General features: G+C 37.4%; 1 protein-coding gene across 2 annotated transcripts in view; it reads left to right on the forward strand.

Annotated features, from left to right (window-relative positions):
• LRPPRC (leucine rich pentatricopeptide repeat containing) overlaps positions 1 to 12,804 on the forward strand; it is a gene marked incomplete at its 5' end in the record, with an annotated part of 87,582 nt that overhangs the window by 19,706 nt on the left and 55,072 nt on the right. For both annotated transcript variants that reach the window (XM_084261509.1, XM_084261510.1), the window contains 3 exons: positions 5,765 to 5,883; positions 6,495 to 6,588; positions 9,801 to 9,870. In XM_084261509.1, the coding sequence (XP_084117635.1) occupies positions 5,765 to 5,883; positions 6,495 to 6,588; positions 9,801 to 9,870 (283 nt within the window). The remainder of the gene's footprint in view (positions 1 to 5,764; positions 5,884 to 6,494; positions 6,589 to 9,800; positions 9,871 to 12,804) is intronic.

Below are 12,804 nucleotides of genomic sequence, written 5' to 3' on the forward strand. Positions count from 1 at the left end.
CAGGCTGCTCTGGCATTACTGCAAACCCAGTGCACAGATCTGTGTTAAAGCATTGCTATGAGACTCAGCAGACTCTTGAATTGTAACTGAAGACCTTGCTGCATGTCTGTCTTTGTTGCAAGCAATTTCTCCTTCAGAAAGACTTCTCTTAAACCCTCCTTTCTTACTTAATCACGGTACAGTTCTGCAAATGTAAAGTCTACCTTCACATGGAAAGATGTGAGAGAATTTTTAATTATCTTTTTAACTCTTCATGTTCTTCCTGCTTTCTGCTGGCTCTTTTTCCTGCTCATTACGTTTTGCAGCGTTTACTCTTGAAGAAACTGAAATCTCAAAGAAGCATTTAAAAGTAAGGTTGTGTTATAATAGCTGCCTTGGACTGCAAACCCACTCCTTTTTTCAAGCCACCTTCTTTTTATCGACCTGCTAAGCCAGATGTGAGTTTTGTTACAATAATAAAAACTGCAGGAGAACTTGCATCACTGAATGTGTGAGCCTGACCTGACAGCATACTGATTGAAGGACAGAAATGCTCAATCTTTGGGATTCTTAAGTAGGTTTAAGCATTTAGCATACTTTCCCCTGTTACACATGGGGATGTCTGCAGGATATGAATAAGAATTGAAGAAATATTAAATTTTAGAGTACAGTATCTAATTCTTTGGTTTGCGTTATTGGTAATTCAGAAAGAATGGTATTGTAAAAAGATGCTTTTAACAGAAGTACTTCCCCCTTGGGGAAACAAAAAACTGTCTTTTTCATCTTATCTCACAGTATAATGTGCTTTAGAATGAGATGCAGAGTTGTTAGTGTGACACTGGGTGACAAACAAAATGCACAAACAAAAAAAAAGTGCTTTTAGCAGACTCTTCATATCGCAATTTTATCTTAAATATACAGTCACATTCCAGTTTGGAAGAAATGCTGAAACAAGTATTCCCTAATTGTTTCTGGCTATAAAAATGTCTCAAGTCTTTTTCAAAAAGCCTTTGTGAAAACAATATTCAGTTTTTATTAACTCCTTAGGCTCTGTTCCTGCTAGACTACTTCCCAAGTTTATCTTCTCCCAGGTTTTCAAATGCTTGAAAGTTCAGTGCTGTTTTTAAAAGTCTGGTAATGTTCTTCTAGTTGGGTCCTTTATGACTGATTTGAAGTCCAAAGTTGCCAAAAAAAAGGAAATTGAAATCAGAGTCACACTTCCCTCTGTGGATGTTTTTTCAGTGGGCAGAGTGCTTTCTATTACTTCACAGGAAATTTCACCTAACACAAGTAGGAGACATCAGAATTATTTTTAGGTTTAAAATTAGCTCCCTGAACTGAAGCAATATCTGACCATCAGAGAAACCCAAGTTTTTGTATGTCTTTGGGTCTGTGCCTTAGTTTGGACTGTTACTGTAGATATCAACTGTGCTTTGGCTGGTAGCCCCTGATGGAAGTCATATAAGCAAACTGGGTTGAAAACTGATGAAGGAATCGTCAGTGTTCTGCCTTTCTCTGCTCTTTTCTAGAGCCTTTCTATCTGTAAAGGCGTCAGAAGAGGACTTCTTTATGGCTGTATAATGATATTGTGGATTTGCAAACATATTTTTGTAACCTGATACTTAGTCTCTGAGTTAGAATTGTCAAGTGGAAACACTGCTACTTTGTGCATACCTAGAAAAGTCAGTGATTTTGCAGTTCTTAAAATGCACAAGATACCTAAGCTCTGCAGTGAAGAATTATTCTTGCTGTGGTGGAACAGGTTGTCGTGTTCTTCCCTATGTGTAACCACACACCCATTTTTGTAATTTGAAATAAAGAATTGGTGAAATAAGATCTACTATCCAAAAATACAACCAATGCACTTGAAGGAAAGGAAATACAGGGAGAAACCCACCCACCCCAAAATTTTTTTGTGGAAGTAATAAAGCAAAAAACAATGCTGCAGTGAGATCCTAAAGGTGACAGCAGATAGTAAATGAGCAGAGCGGTGCTTTCTAGCAGTTACAAAAAGCTTTGTGAACAGAAGTATAGATACAGTATCACTACCAAAAATGAAGTGGTAATTCCTTTTTCTACGAAGTAGTAATGCCCAGCCTAACGTGTCTAATTTTGCATCTCGAGTGAAGGTAAGGCTGGAAACTGAAAACAACTTTGAGAAAAAAACTATTAAAAATCTGTTAGAGGATAGACAGTGAACAAAGTGATCCTGAAAGGACAAAGAATATAAGTAACAACCCATCTAGACCTGCAGGGTACAAATGTCTGAATCAGTATATATAATGTGACCCAAACAATTGTATAACTGGTAACAACATTTATTATGTATTTATCTAACACTCACTATAACAAAAGCTGAAACCCGTATCAAAGGAAATCCCCAAGTTGTGTATCATGCTCGTAAGTTTGAAAGAAAAATAGCAGTGAAGTGCTGGCCAAGAGCTAAGAAACTAAGCAAACTTAAAACCACTCTGAAATAGCAAATGTCTCTTTTCTGTCATTTTGTGCAGGCAAATCATTTCAGATCGGGCATTCTTGCTTTATATACATCTCTCATATAAGTTGTTAATTACTTGTTTCCATAGAATGTATCTAAGTAAATGTTGGTGGTCTTTTAGGAATGGAAAGCGCTTGCAGGATTTAAAAGATCAATATGCTGTGTCTTTGAAACTTATTGGCACTCAGATTCATCTCATATCAGATTATGTGCTAAAACCAGAGGACTCTAGTATAAATACACAGAAATGTTTGACTTAGACTTGTTTCTGAATATTTTATAGCTCCCTATTATCTTTGTATACTCCTGGTATTTTTAAAGACAATTTTTAGAAGTCATTAGTGTATTTTATTCTGGTTTTCTACCAAATTGTTATCTACACAAAGCCTGGTTAGTGAATGGCAATTCAGTTTTTCCTTTGGGAAATAAGAGTCTGAGTCCAGAGAGGAATAAGGGTGGTGATTTCACAAAGTAACTGATGAAATACTGTTTATAGACAGACTCTTCTGGCAAAGAACTTTCTGAGTGCATCTGAAATCAACAGTGTAGCAAAACTGTGCTAGATAGTGTTTTATTGAATGCGACCTCACTCTTTGAACTGGAGTTCAATTTTTTCTGTTTCCTTAGAAAACTGCTTAAAGCCCAGTTTTACTGCCCTTGCACATGTAGAACTGTATGTAAGTGCCTTAGAAATCCCCCTTGTTCTGATGGGACTGCTTTCAGGAGAAAGCATGACTTTCTGTGAGAGACTTATGAAATGACAGGTAGACTGAAATGCAAGGCACGCTTCTCACTTCTTGAAAAGCAGCAAGTTCCTCAGCTCTGCCACAGAAATACTATGACCATCATGTAAATATCTCTTCTGTATTTGTTCTTGGATACACTAATATGAAGCTGTATCTCTTAGAGCTGTTGGGGTGTTCCAGTGCTGTTTCCAGTACTGACAAAGAGGAGAACAGAAGTTTGGCTGGGCTTTGTTCCCTATTTCTGTCCTTTTTCCACTGAACTGATTTTTAGATACTCAGCTCCTGCTGTCCTCATCTCAGTGCAAGGTCTCAAAAAAAAAAAATCCCAATTCTTGATCAAGCAGGGAGATGGGTAGAAGACTTCACTTTGACTTTTGGTCATGCTTGCTCTTGTGGATCTGTGTAGTCCCCAAAGTGAGGCGTGCAATGCAATCCATTGGGGAGTGAGTGGGATGTTAATAAGTAAAATGATAATTTCATCCTTACTTACTTACTTTATGTGTTTGTTTTTTATAATGTGCATAATATATCAGCACAGTTGTACATGTATGTACTTTCTAAATAAATGTACACATACTGGGATTGTGTTCTCAAAGTTTTGGAGCACTAGTGTTGTAGATAAATGTGACTGCACTTGTGTGTGTGTGTGTGTTTTTTAGTCTGTTCTTTAGTTTGGGGAGAGAGAAGAGGTCAGTGTGTTTTCCAACATGAGAAGAAGGGATTTCTCAAAGTCTACACACATAATGCTCAAATGCTATTTCATGCATATATCTGACAATTTTGTAGTATTTGGATTGAAGTGCAAAGGGTTTGTTGCTTTTGTGGAAGATGTTTATATGATAATGAAGTAGTTCTGCTCCCAGTGAAGTAGAACGTGCATGCAAAATTGTAGGATTCTGTGTCGGATTCCATTAATCTTCTGTTCCCCCCCAAATGGTACATCAGCCATCATAGAAATGAAGAAATGCGTGGCAGCTTTTTTTTTAAATTTGTGAACAATTTGGGTACGTGCAGTGTGGTTAGTGGCATTCCTTAATCTGCATCTCATGGCTGCTCTGGTGTTTTAATCTTCATATGTGCCCTTTCCTGCTCAGGAACTAGGGCAGGTCATGTACCGGTTTTGTGATGAATGCTAGGGAATGGGGATGCTTCACAAGCCTGTCTTCTGCTGTCTTCTAGGTACAAATTTGAACTCAAATCTCCTGAGTTTACCACACCTTAGTCACTAGGGTGTCTGGTTCTTGGTGCTCAAAACCCTTTCTAGTGATATAGATACAGTTATTTTTTTAAAAGGTTTCAGCCTAAGAGAACTTTGTGTATTTTCTGTGAAGTTGAAAACAGGAAATAGAAACTAGCTGTCAAAATTTGAACACTATCAAGAAATACTAACTGTAGTTAATTCTTTATTCATATTTTTGCAGATTCTGGGCCAAAATCAGACTTTTTGTTTAAGGCAAACTCAAACAGATGATGCGACTTTAATCTAGTGTGACTTGCCTGCATGTATTTTCAAGTGCTCAAAGGGAATTCACATTTGATTATTTGCACCATAGTGCACTGCATAAAATATTCATGGAAGTGTCACTTTTCCATAGGTGGCACTCCAGGGCAAAGACAGGGACTTTGGGAAACTTTACATTTTTTAAAGTAATAAGTATGAAATGCAAGTTGATAAAAACATATGCTGTTTGGTACTGGTGTCCTGCAGCAACTGACAAATCGTTTTTAGACTGGCAAAAAATGGTAATACCTGTATTTGTTTTGACGGGTTCAGAGTTTCCTAGCTGTGGCTACTGTCAGAAGTTTCTGCAAATCAGAAGAGTGGGAGCAATTAAAAAGCATGACATACTCTGAAACTCAAAGCTTTAATTGCTGAACTATTAAGATTGGTATTTGTTGTCTTCAGATGCTTATCTGCATTAGTAGTGTGTACAGTTGAGTCGTGTGAATTGATCTGAAGCCTGTAAAAGTTAGAATGTAGCTGGGAGACTCCAGCCTTTCTCTGAATCTCCAGTTTGCCAGAGAATCAATGTATTTGCTTGCAATAATCTTATTTGTATTAAACCAACCTAGAGACAGATCTTGAAAGCTTGCCTTGCTAATCTGTGTTGGATACCAGGAACAAAAGCCAAGTGTGTTATCTATTGAAGAACACACTGGTATCTCGAATTTGATTACATACAGCAAACTTGAGTTTTGGTGTTTTGTGCACAATCATATGGGTGCTTTTATACATAGCTCTGAGAGATGTTTTGCAAACATGACTAAGGTAACTGCTATGTAGTTACTGTGATCCAAACTAGCCAAGAGTTTTGTGGTTTTGGTAGTGCAGCACAGAAGAGAGGGTTTGGTAAATCTGTTTTAAGCTTTGCAGTTAAGAATTTTATTAATACCTACAATAAAAATGCAAGGGTTTTGTGGCAATTCCAAGGAGAGAAATTGAGGAGACAAGTCTTTTTAATGAAAAGCAACACTTTTAAAAATAAGTTGAGTCTTGAGTTTTCATTTTTCTGAAATACCCTTACTGATTTTGCCTCGACAGGTATCTTTGAGGTCCTCAAACTGATGCACGAGTTGGGGGTGGAACTTGATACAGAAACGTACACAGACTATGTTTTTAATAACTTTGCTGATACTGAAACTGCCCTTGCCCAGCTGAAGGTGAGTTCACATTTATAATTCACAGATGTGACTGTTGCACAGTTTGTTTCATTGTGTTTTCTGTAAGGCTGTAGAGCCCAGTAGTGCTCTAAACATGAACTTGGTACAAGGAAGCCTGTTCAGAATTTTCAGATTGGTTTTGAAACTGTTGTTGCACAGATAGTTTGCTTAGGATGGCTTTCATTTGCTAACCAAAAGATTGTCGTGTTTTTGCTTCCTGAAATGGGCAACTAAATAAATGAATGATGTCTCTTTTTTTTTTTCTTTATTTTTTTGAACTGGACATTAGAATATTAAAGTTGTCTGGTTGTTTTTTTTTTTTTACTTGCTGAAGAATTCAGAATTAAGACTAAGTTCCACTGTCCCACTGTCTTTCTAACTTTGATAACTTTGTCTCTTGCATTTGATTTCAGTAGGAAAGCTGGATAATTTATTGTCAGTAGCAACTTACCTGGCTAGCTACATAGACTTCTGCAGAACACTTTTTATGTTCTCAGCAGCAATCAATAGAAGAATGCCAATGTCCTTTGGGAAGGCAATGTTTAAAAATACAGGGTATCAGAAAATCTTCCCTGTGTGTGTTTCCAGTGATTTGATTGCTTTGTCTCTAGGAAAATGACTGCCTGTTTGAAACTGTTGGGCTCTCTGTAGCAGAACTAAGACATGAAGCAGCACATGGAAGACTGAACAACGTTCTTTCTCTATGTAAGTTTTTCGTGTTGCTACTTTCTGTGTACTTGGCGGTGGTGTTGATTGGTTGTAGGCCAAGAGTTTTATGTGTATCAATATATGATGTTTAAAGATCAATATGCAATGTTTAAAGCCAAACACAAGGTCCTCTATGATGAGGTTTCAGACTGTTTGGAATTCCCAATTCTGGACAACCTGTCGTGGTTAAGTTATTTAATATTGGACCTAGCCCTAAGGTTCATATATGAGATATTTACAGACTACGGCTTTGCTGTAGTGGTGATAGCATTTTGATCCTCTCATACTTAGAGGGCTTAAGGAAACAATTTGCCTGGTGTAGTGACTCTTTAGTCTTTGGTGTGGGATTTGTTTTTGCAGCACCAATAGCAGCAGGATGCTGGTCTAACAATATGGCTCTGAAGTACCACAGGATGGTGAAAGAAAGAACTAGCTTTCATGAACTGATTGGCACTGATGTGAACCTGAGGGTGATCTGCTGATGTGTTAGTTATGTGTATAAATTTGATGGGTTAATTAGGTGATGAAGTTCTAACAGCATGAATTAATTGCTTTTTAAGAGTTTTCTCCAAAGAGTTTTCTGATGCTTTGTGCTTGCAAAAGTTAATTTATATCATAGGCTGAATGGATGGGATGATCTGCTTGGTTAAGTAGGAATGGATTTTTCTCTAAAAAAAAAAAAAAAAAAAAAGGGATTAAAAAAAGTAGAGTTTTTCTTTGCCTAGTATACTGAGACAATAAGAAATTTGATACAGAAAGATGCCTTTTCTAAGCAACAGCTGTATTTGTTCAGGGTTCAGGGAAAAGCTTAAGCAGCCTTTTGCTGAAATTGTCATTAACTGTTTGATTTAACAACTGTAGAAATACAGAGTCTATATACCATGACTGTGGGAAGCTGTTGTGTTGAAAATGATAAAGTTAAATGAGTAGTTGGTAAATCAGTGATTTAATTTTTGTATTTGAGATTTATTGATTAGTGAATCTTAAAGATTCCCATTTCATTCTCTCTTTTCTTTGGCTTTTACTGCAGCAAAAAACATCAACCATAAAAATTAAGTACTTAAAATAACTTGGAAATGATTTAAAAAAAAAAAAAGAAAAAGTCTTAGGAGCAATGACATTTCTTCTGGAAAATGAAATAGGTTGAGTGTTTGAGGTTTTTTTGCCTACAAGAAAAATTAAACCCACCCCTGCACGTTCATTCTGGTTAATTGAAATAGTCAGGTTCTAAGATGCTATGAGGCACAAATATGTGTGCACTTGGTCTTGGGTATTTTTTATCATATAAAAAGTATGGTACAGGCACACAGAGAAGGCTGCATTCTGTGTCACTGTCATGAAATCAGTCTCACAGTGTATTATTTAGCTGTTGTCTGTGTGTTGAATTTAAATGTTGTAGCGGTATTTCTATTTACAAAGACCAGGGTTAATAATTCATGGAGACATACAAAATTTCTTTTGAACTTGAGCTTTAAAGGAAGGTACTTCTGTAAATAGTTTACCAAGCTGAAATGAATGCTAGTAAATCTAATTAGCACCTATGTAATGATAAGGCACAGATATTAAACAGTTGATTTTTTTTGTTTGTTTGTTTGCTTGTTTTTTACTTGGCTTCTTTCTCAGTATTACAAAGAAGGAAAAACAGATGCAGTATGGAAAATAGTTCAAGATTGTCTCATGAGTGTTGTCAGGGGATGTGAAGGTTATTAGTGGTGGTTGCTGTCTAGGTGTATTGATTCAGCTTCTCATACCTTATAATGTATAGATTTCTGCTACTGACAAGATGAAAACTACGAAGCATCAGCTGAGGAATCTGGGTGCATAAGGCAGCATACATGAGAGCCACTTTTTCCCTTTATCATGCCGTTCCATTCCACTTCATTGTCAGCCTCTTGATTTTCTCAGACTTGTTTGTTGCTAAGGAAACCAGGTTGCTGGTTGTCAGCAGCAGCTGAGCATACTAAGATGCTTTTCTGCTCTTATTTTTATGAGCAAAAAAGTTTAATATACCACTGGAGGATGTTTTGGGTTTTTAGGGTTTCTTGAAGCCAACTGTACCTGAAATTTTTAAACTGAAATAAATGTTCCAATATTTATGACTCTTCATTTTCTAAATGCCTGGATTTCAACTAACGAGTGGTTTTAGCGTCTTGTTCTTGCCTTTTATTTCCCAGGTTTCTAAAGAGCTGGTATTTTTATTTCAGTTCTCTTCTACCATGTACCATATTGCAGCCCTTGCTGAAAGGGCCTACTGCATTCAGGTTTTTACTATCTATCATGATAGTAAGGTCAGGTAGTAGTAACGTCATACAGGACTTTAAGGCACCTGCTACTGTATTTTTTTCTTTGCTGGACTGCAGTGCTGGAATGAGACACAGCAGTTCTTGAGGAACAAGGAAGAATGGTTTGGAATATTTGGCCAAGAAATTATGGCAAGATGAGGTCCTAGGGCATAACTGTAAAAGACCTTTTGGGGACATCTAACTCTAAGTAATTTCAGTTTCCTTTGTGTTCAGCCAATATTGTAAATATTAGGCAAAGAGTTAGAACTGTGTATCTTTTTGTTTCCCCTTAAGTATAACTTAATTCAGTGGACAGCAGTTTAGATCGAACTGCTTTTTTCTTTCTTGTGTCAGGCAATTTACACCTGCAAAAGCAAATACCTGAGGAAAATATAAATGGGTTTTGATGTGTTTTTCTTTTTTCTAAAAACAAAATAGAAGACAAAATTGTAAAGGCAATTTTAAGGCAGGCTTTCAGTCTGAAACACTTAGCAGTTTGCCTCTGGATATTGTTTTTTTCCCCACCACTGATATCTCAACTTTTCTTGATTAGGATTGTTTAGTTTTTTGAGGTTTTTTTGTTTTTGTTTTGTTTTTTTGGGTTTTGCTTTTTGGAACTTTTTTTTTTGTTCAGTGATGCCATTTTTTACAGGTAAGATGCTTACTCCTATCATGAATATGTACAAAGAGGGAAAAATATATATTTTAAAATATTTCATTCCTTTTGAGATGGAGCAGATTTAGAGCTGATAAAACCAGGACTGTTTCAAATACCTTGATACTTGAAATTTTGATTTGCAAAAGTTTTGCCAGCATTAACTAAAGAAATAGTTCTTCTCTAAGGACACCCTTTTTGCATTACTTTACTCATTGTAGTTCAGGTATATTTTTACAATAATTATTTAGAAACATTTCTTTCACTTACAGTGTCTTCAGCAAACACACCTCCTATTGATATCCGTCAGATTAGAAGCAGCCTCATTTTGGGCTTTAAAAGGTAAGGTTGCTATATGAATAGCGTTTTTTTTTCCACTCCCTCTCCCTGTAGCAAAGTTCCCTCACTTCTTGCCTTGTTGAACAGAAGTCTGTGCAGTGTTTCCCCCTCCAGTCCATGTTTGAAAATCTGAAAGTAGGGTTTCAGCTGTAGCAGATGTGAGGAATGTCTTCTTTCCACTCTGCTCTCCCTGGTTTCCTTGCCTCTGCTATAAATGAGCATCCCTTTGAAGTTATATAGTGGATTGAAAAGAACTTCATTGTTGCTTGCTCTGTGGTATTTGACAGTACATAAACTCTTCAGGGTAGTAAATACTCAGGGTTTATCTTCATTCATTTTTTTGTTGATAAACTGCTATGCTAAATAATTCCCTAAAGATTATAATTATGAACTAGTAAAGTAAATGGGTCCTTAATGAAGATAAAATACCAGTAGAAGCCAGGCATATTCTACATCTGATAGCTTTCTGTGGCGCCTGGCTAATATGACTCCCAAGGCTTGTGTTTGACACTGAGTACTGTGCTACAGACTTGGTATTCACAGCCATTTTCTGTATTGTAAGGAAGGTTCCTTGAGAACTTGCAGGTTGTCTGAGGCTGATGCAAGTATATATGAATCAGCCATCATTTCTACCATTGACTGCCTTAGTGTAGGACTGTGAATGAGGGAGCTTTTTGAAGCAGACCCACACCACTGGGAACCAGAGAGGTCAGTTAATATTACTCAGGACCAGAGTCTGGAGGCTGATTTTGTTGACTGAGTTATATCTCATGGCCGTTGCAAAATTTTAGGAAAAAACCCGTATGTTTAGGTTGGATATTGGTAAAACATACCAGGTGAACATGACTAAAATAATTTCCTCCTAAATTGCAAGTTCTGTATGTCTGATCCTGCTCCACCACAGGAAAAGGAAGTGAAAAAGGAAACCAGTATTAGAGTTGGGTTTGTTAACTAGGCTCTACCTGATCTTGACTTTCAAGGGCTAAGTGAAATAATGTTTTAGATCCCATAGAAGTATTTTACTATGCCTTTTAGTAGTCAGCTCCAGAATTGTCCATTTTAGATGTAGTAATTAAAATAACAGATCTTTTGAAAAACATTTCTCTCTGTATCCGCAGTTAAATATTATATTGTCAGGAAGGCATACCAACATCTACCACACAACCAGCACTTGTGTCAAATAGCCCCACTGCTGGAGACCCATGCAGGTGTTCAGAATGTGATTTAAAGTATCTTTAAAATGTTACCAACTTGTAAAAACTAGCTGCTGAAAAATCATATTCGCTCAAGTGAGTTTCTCAGTGGTGGAACAGTTACTACTGTTGTGAATTCAATAGTTATCAGATGTTTGGGCTAAAACCTCAGAATTTGGAGGGAAATTAATTTTGGGTTTTTTTGAGAGATTCTTTTTAGTTATTTAGTGGCACTTTTTTCTTTTAGCTCAGTTCACTGTTTCCTCCCTTTCCTTGTGACTTGTATAAGGCTTTTAAACATCTTATTAATATTATTTTTTCTGGTTTGCCTCACTGCTACCTGGCTTCAGAAGCTATCTACAGAGTTGGCTATGCCTGAATTTCACCCTTACATCGTTTCCGAAAGCATGCTAATTCATATTTTCATTTCTATTTTAAATTTAACAGCTAAAACAGCCTGAAAATGAAGCTTGAGGGTATGCTAGGATTTAAAGGAGAAAAAAAAGAAAAAGAGATTCTACCTTTTGTAAAGACGGCAGCAAAATTATATAACTAAATGTGGAGTGGAGTTTAGGAGTGGTCTACTGCCATGGTTTAACCGGGCTGAAAACAACCACATGGCCATCTGTTCCTCTCATCCCCACCCCCTGCTACTGGGATGGGGGCAAGAATCAGCAAAGTAAAATTCTTGGGTTGAGATGGGCAGTTCAATAGGATAAAAAAGGAAGATAGTGACGGTAATAAAATAATACACAAAACCAGCGATGCACAACTCACCACCACCAAAGCTGATGCTCAGCTAATTCCTGAGCTGTCCATTCTCCCAGCCACCCCCCCAGTTATGTTCTGAGCATGATGGCCTATGGTATGGACTACCCTATTGCCCAGTCTGGGTCAGCTGTCCTGGTTGTGCCCCCTCCCAGCTTTTTGCCTGCCCCGCGCCTTCTCGTTGGCAGGGCAGTCTGAGGAGCTGAAAGGGCCTTGACTGCTTGGTAGCAACTAAAACATCAGTGTGTTACCAATATTGTTCTCACCCCAGATTCAAACCGCAGCCCTACACCAGCTGCTAGGAAGAAAATTAGCTCTGTCCCAGCTGAAACCAGGACATGTACAAAAGCACAGGGTGTGGACACTAGGGACGTGTGAATGATGTCTGTGGCAGTCTGGTTTCTGGGTTTCTGTGGAAGCTGCTCTTCTCTAGGAACTGCTTCAAAGTATTCCCATTCTATCTGCCTGATGTACCATTACTATTTCAAAGTCAAGTACTTTAGGAAATTGATGCATTTGATATCTGCAGTTCAATGTCATGCTGTCAGTGGTGGAGTGAGTTCACCCAGGAAAGCTTAACTAACCTCACAGATAGCACTCCTCCCCAGCCCCCCGATGCAGACCTGGATTTGACTCGTTTTCAAATACAAGTCACAGCAGCACAAAAAGAACAAATGTTTCATAGGATGAACCTCCTAAATAAAGTCCTAAACTCGAATGTTTTCAAGTTTCTCTGCAGCTGTTCAGACTGACATCTTATTTTCAGCTCATGGGCATTATAGGAAGCTAAAATAAGGTCATAAGTTTTTGTTCTTTTAGCCTTGTTTAGATTAACGCTGCTTTATAGTTGTCAGAAAGTTCCAGCTTCTAGTGAGAATTTTGATGTTGTAGAAATTACAGGAATATGTTAGGGTTTTTTATACTTGAATGAACTGGTTAACATTTAGTTTTTTGTTGTAACCTGATGAGGTACAGA

The sequence above is a fragment of the Gallinula chloropus genome, assembly GCF_964237585.1.
Source record: "Gallinula chloropus genome assembly, chromosome: 3".
NCBI classification, from domain to species: Eukaryota; Metazoa; Chordata; class Aves; order Gruiformes; family Rallidae; genus Gallinula; species Gallinula chloropus.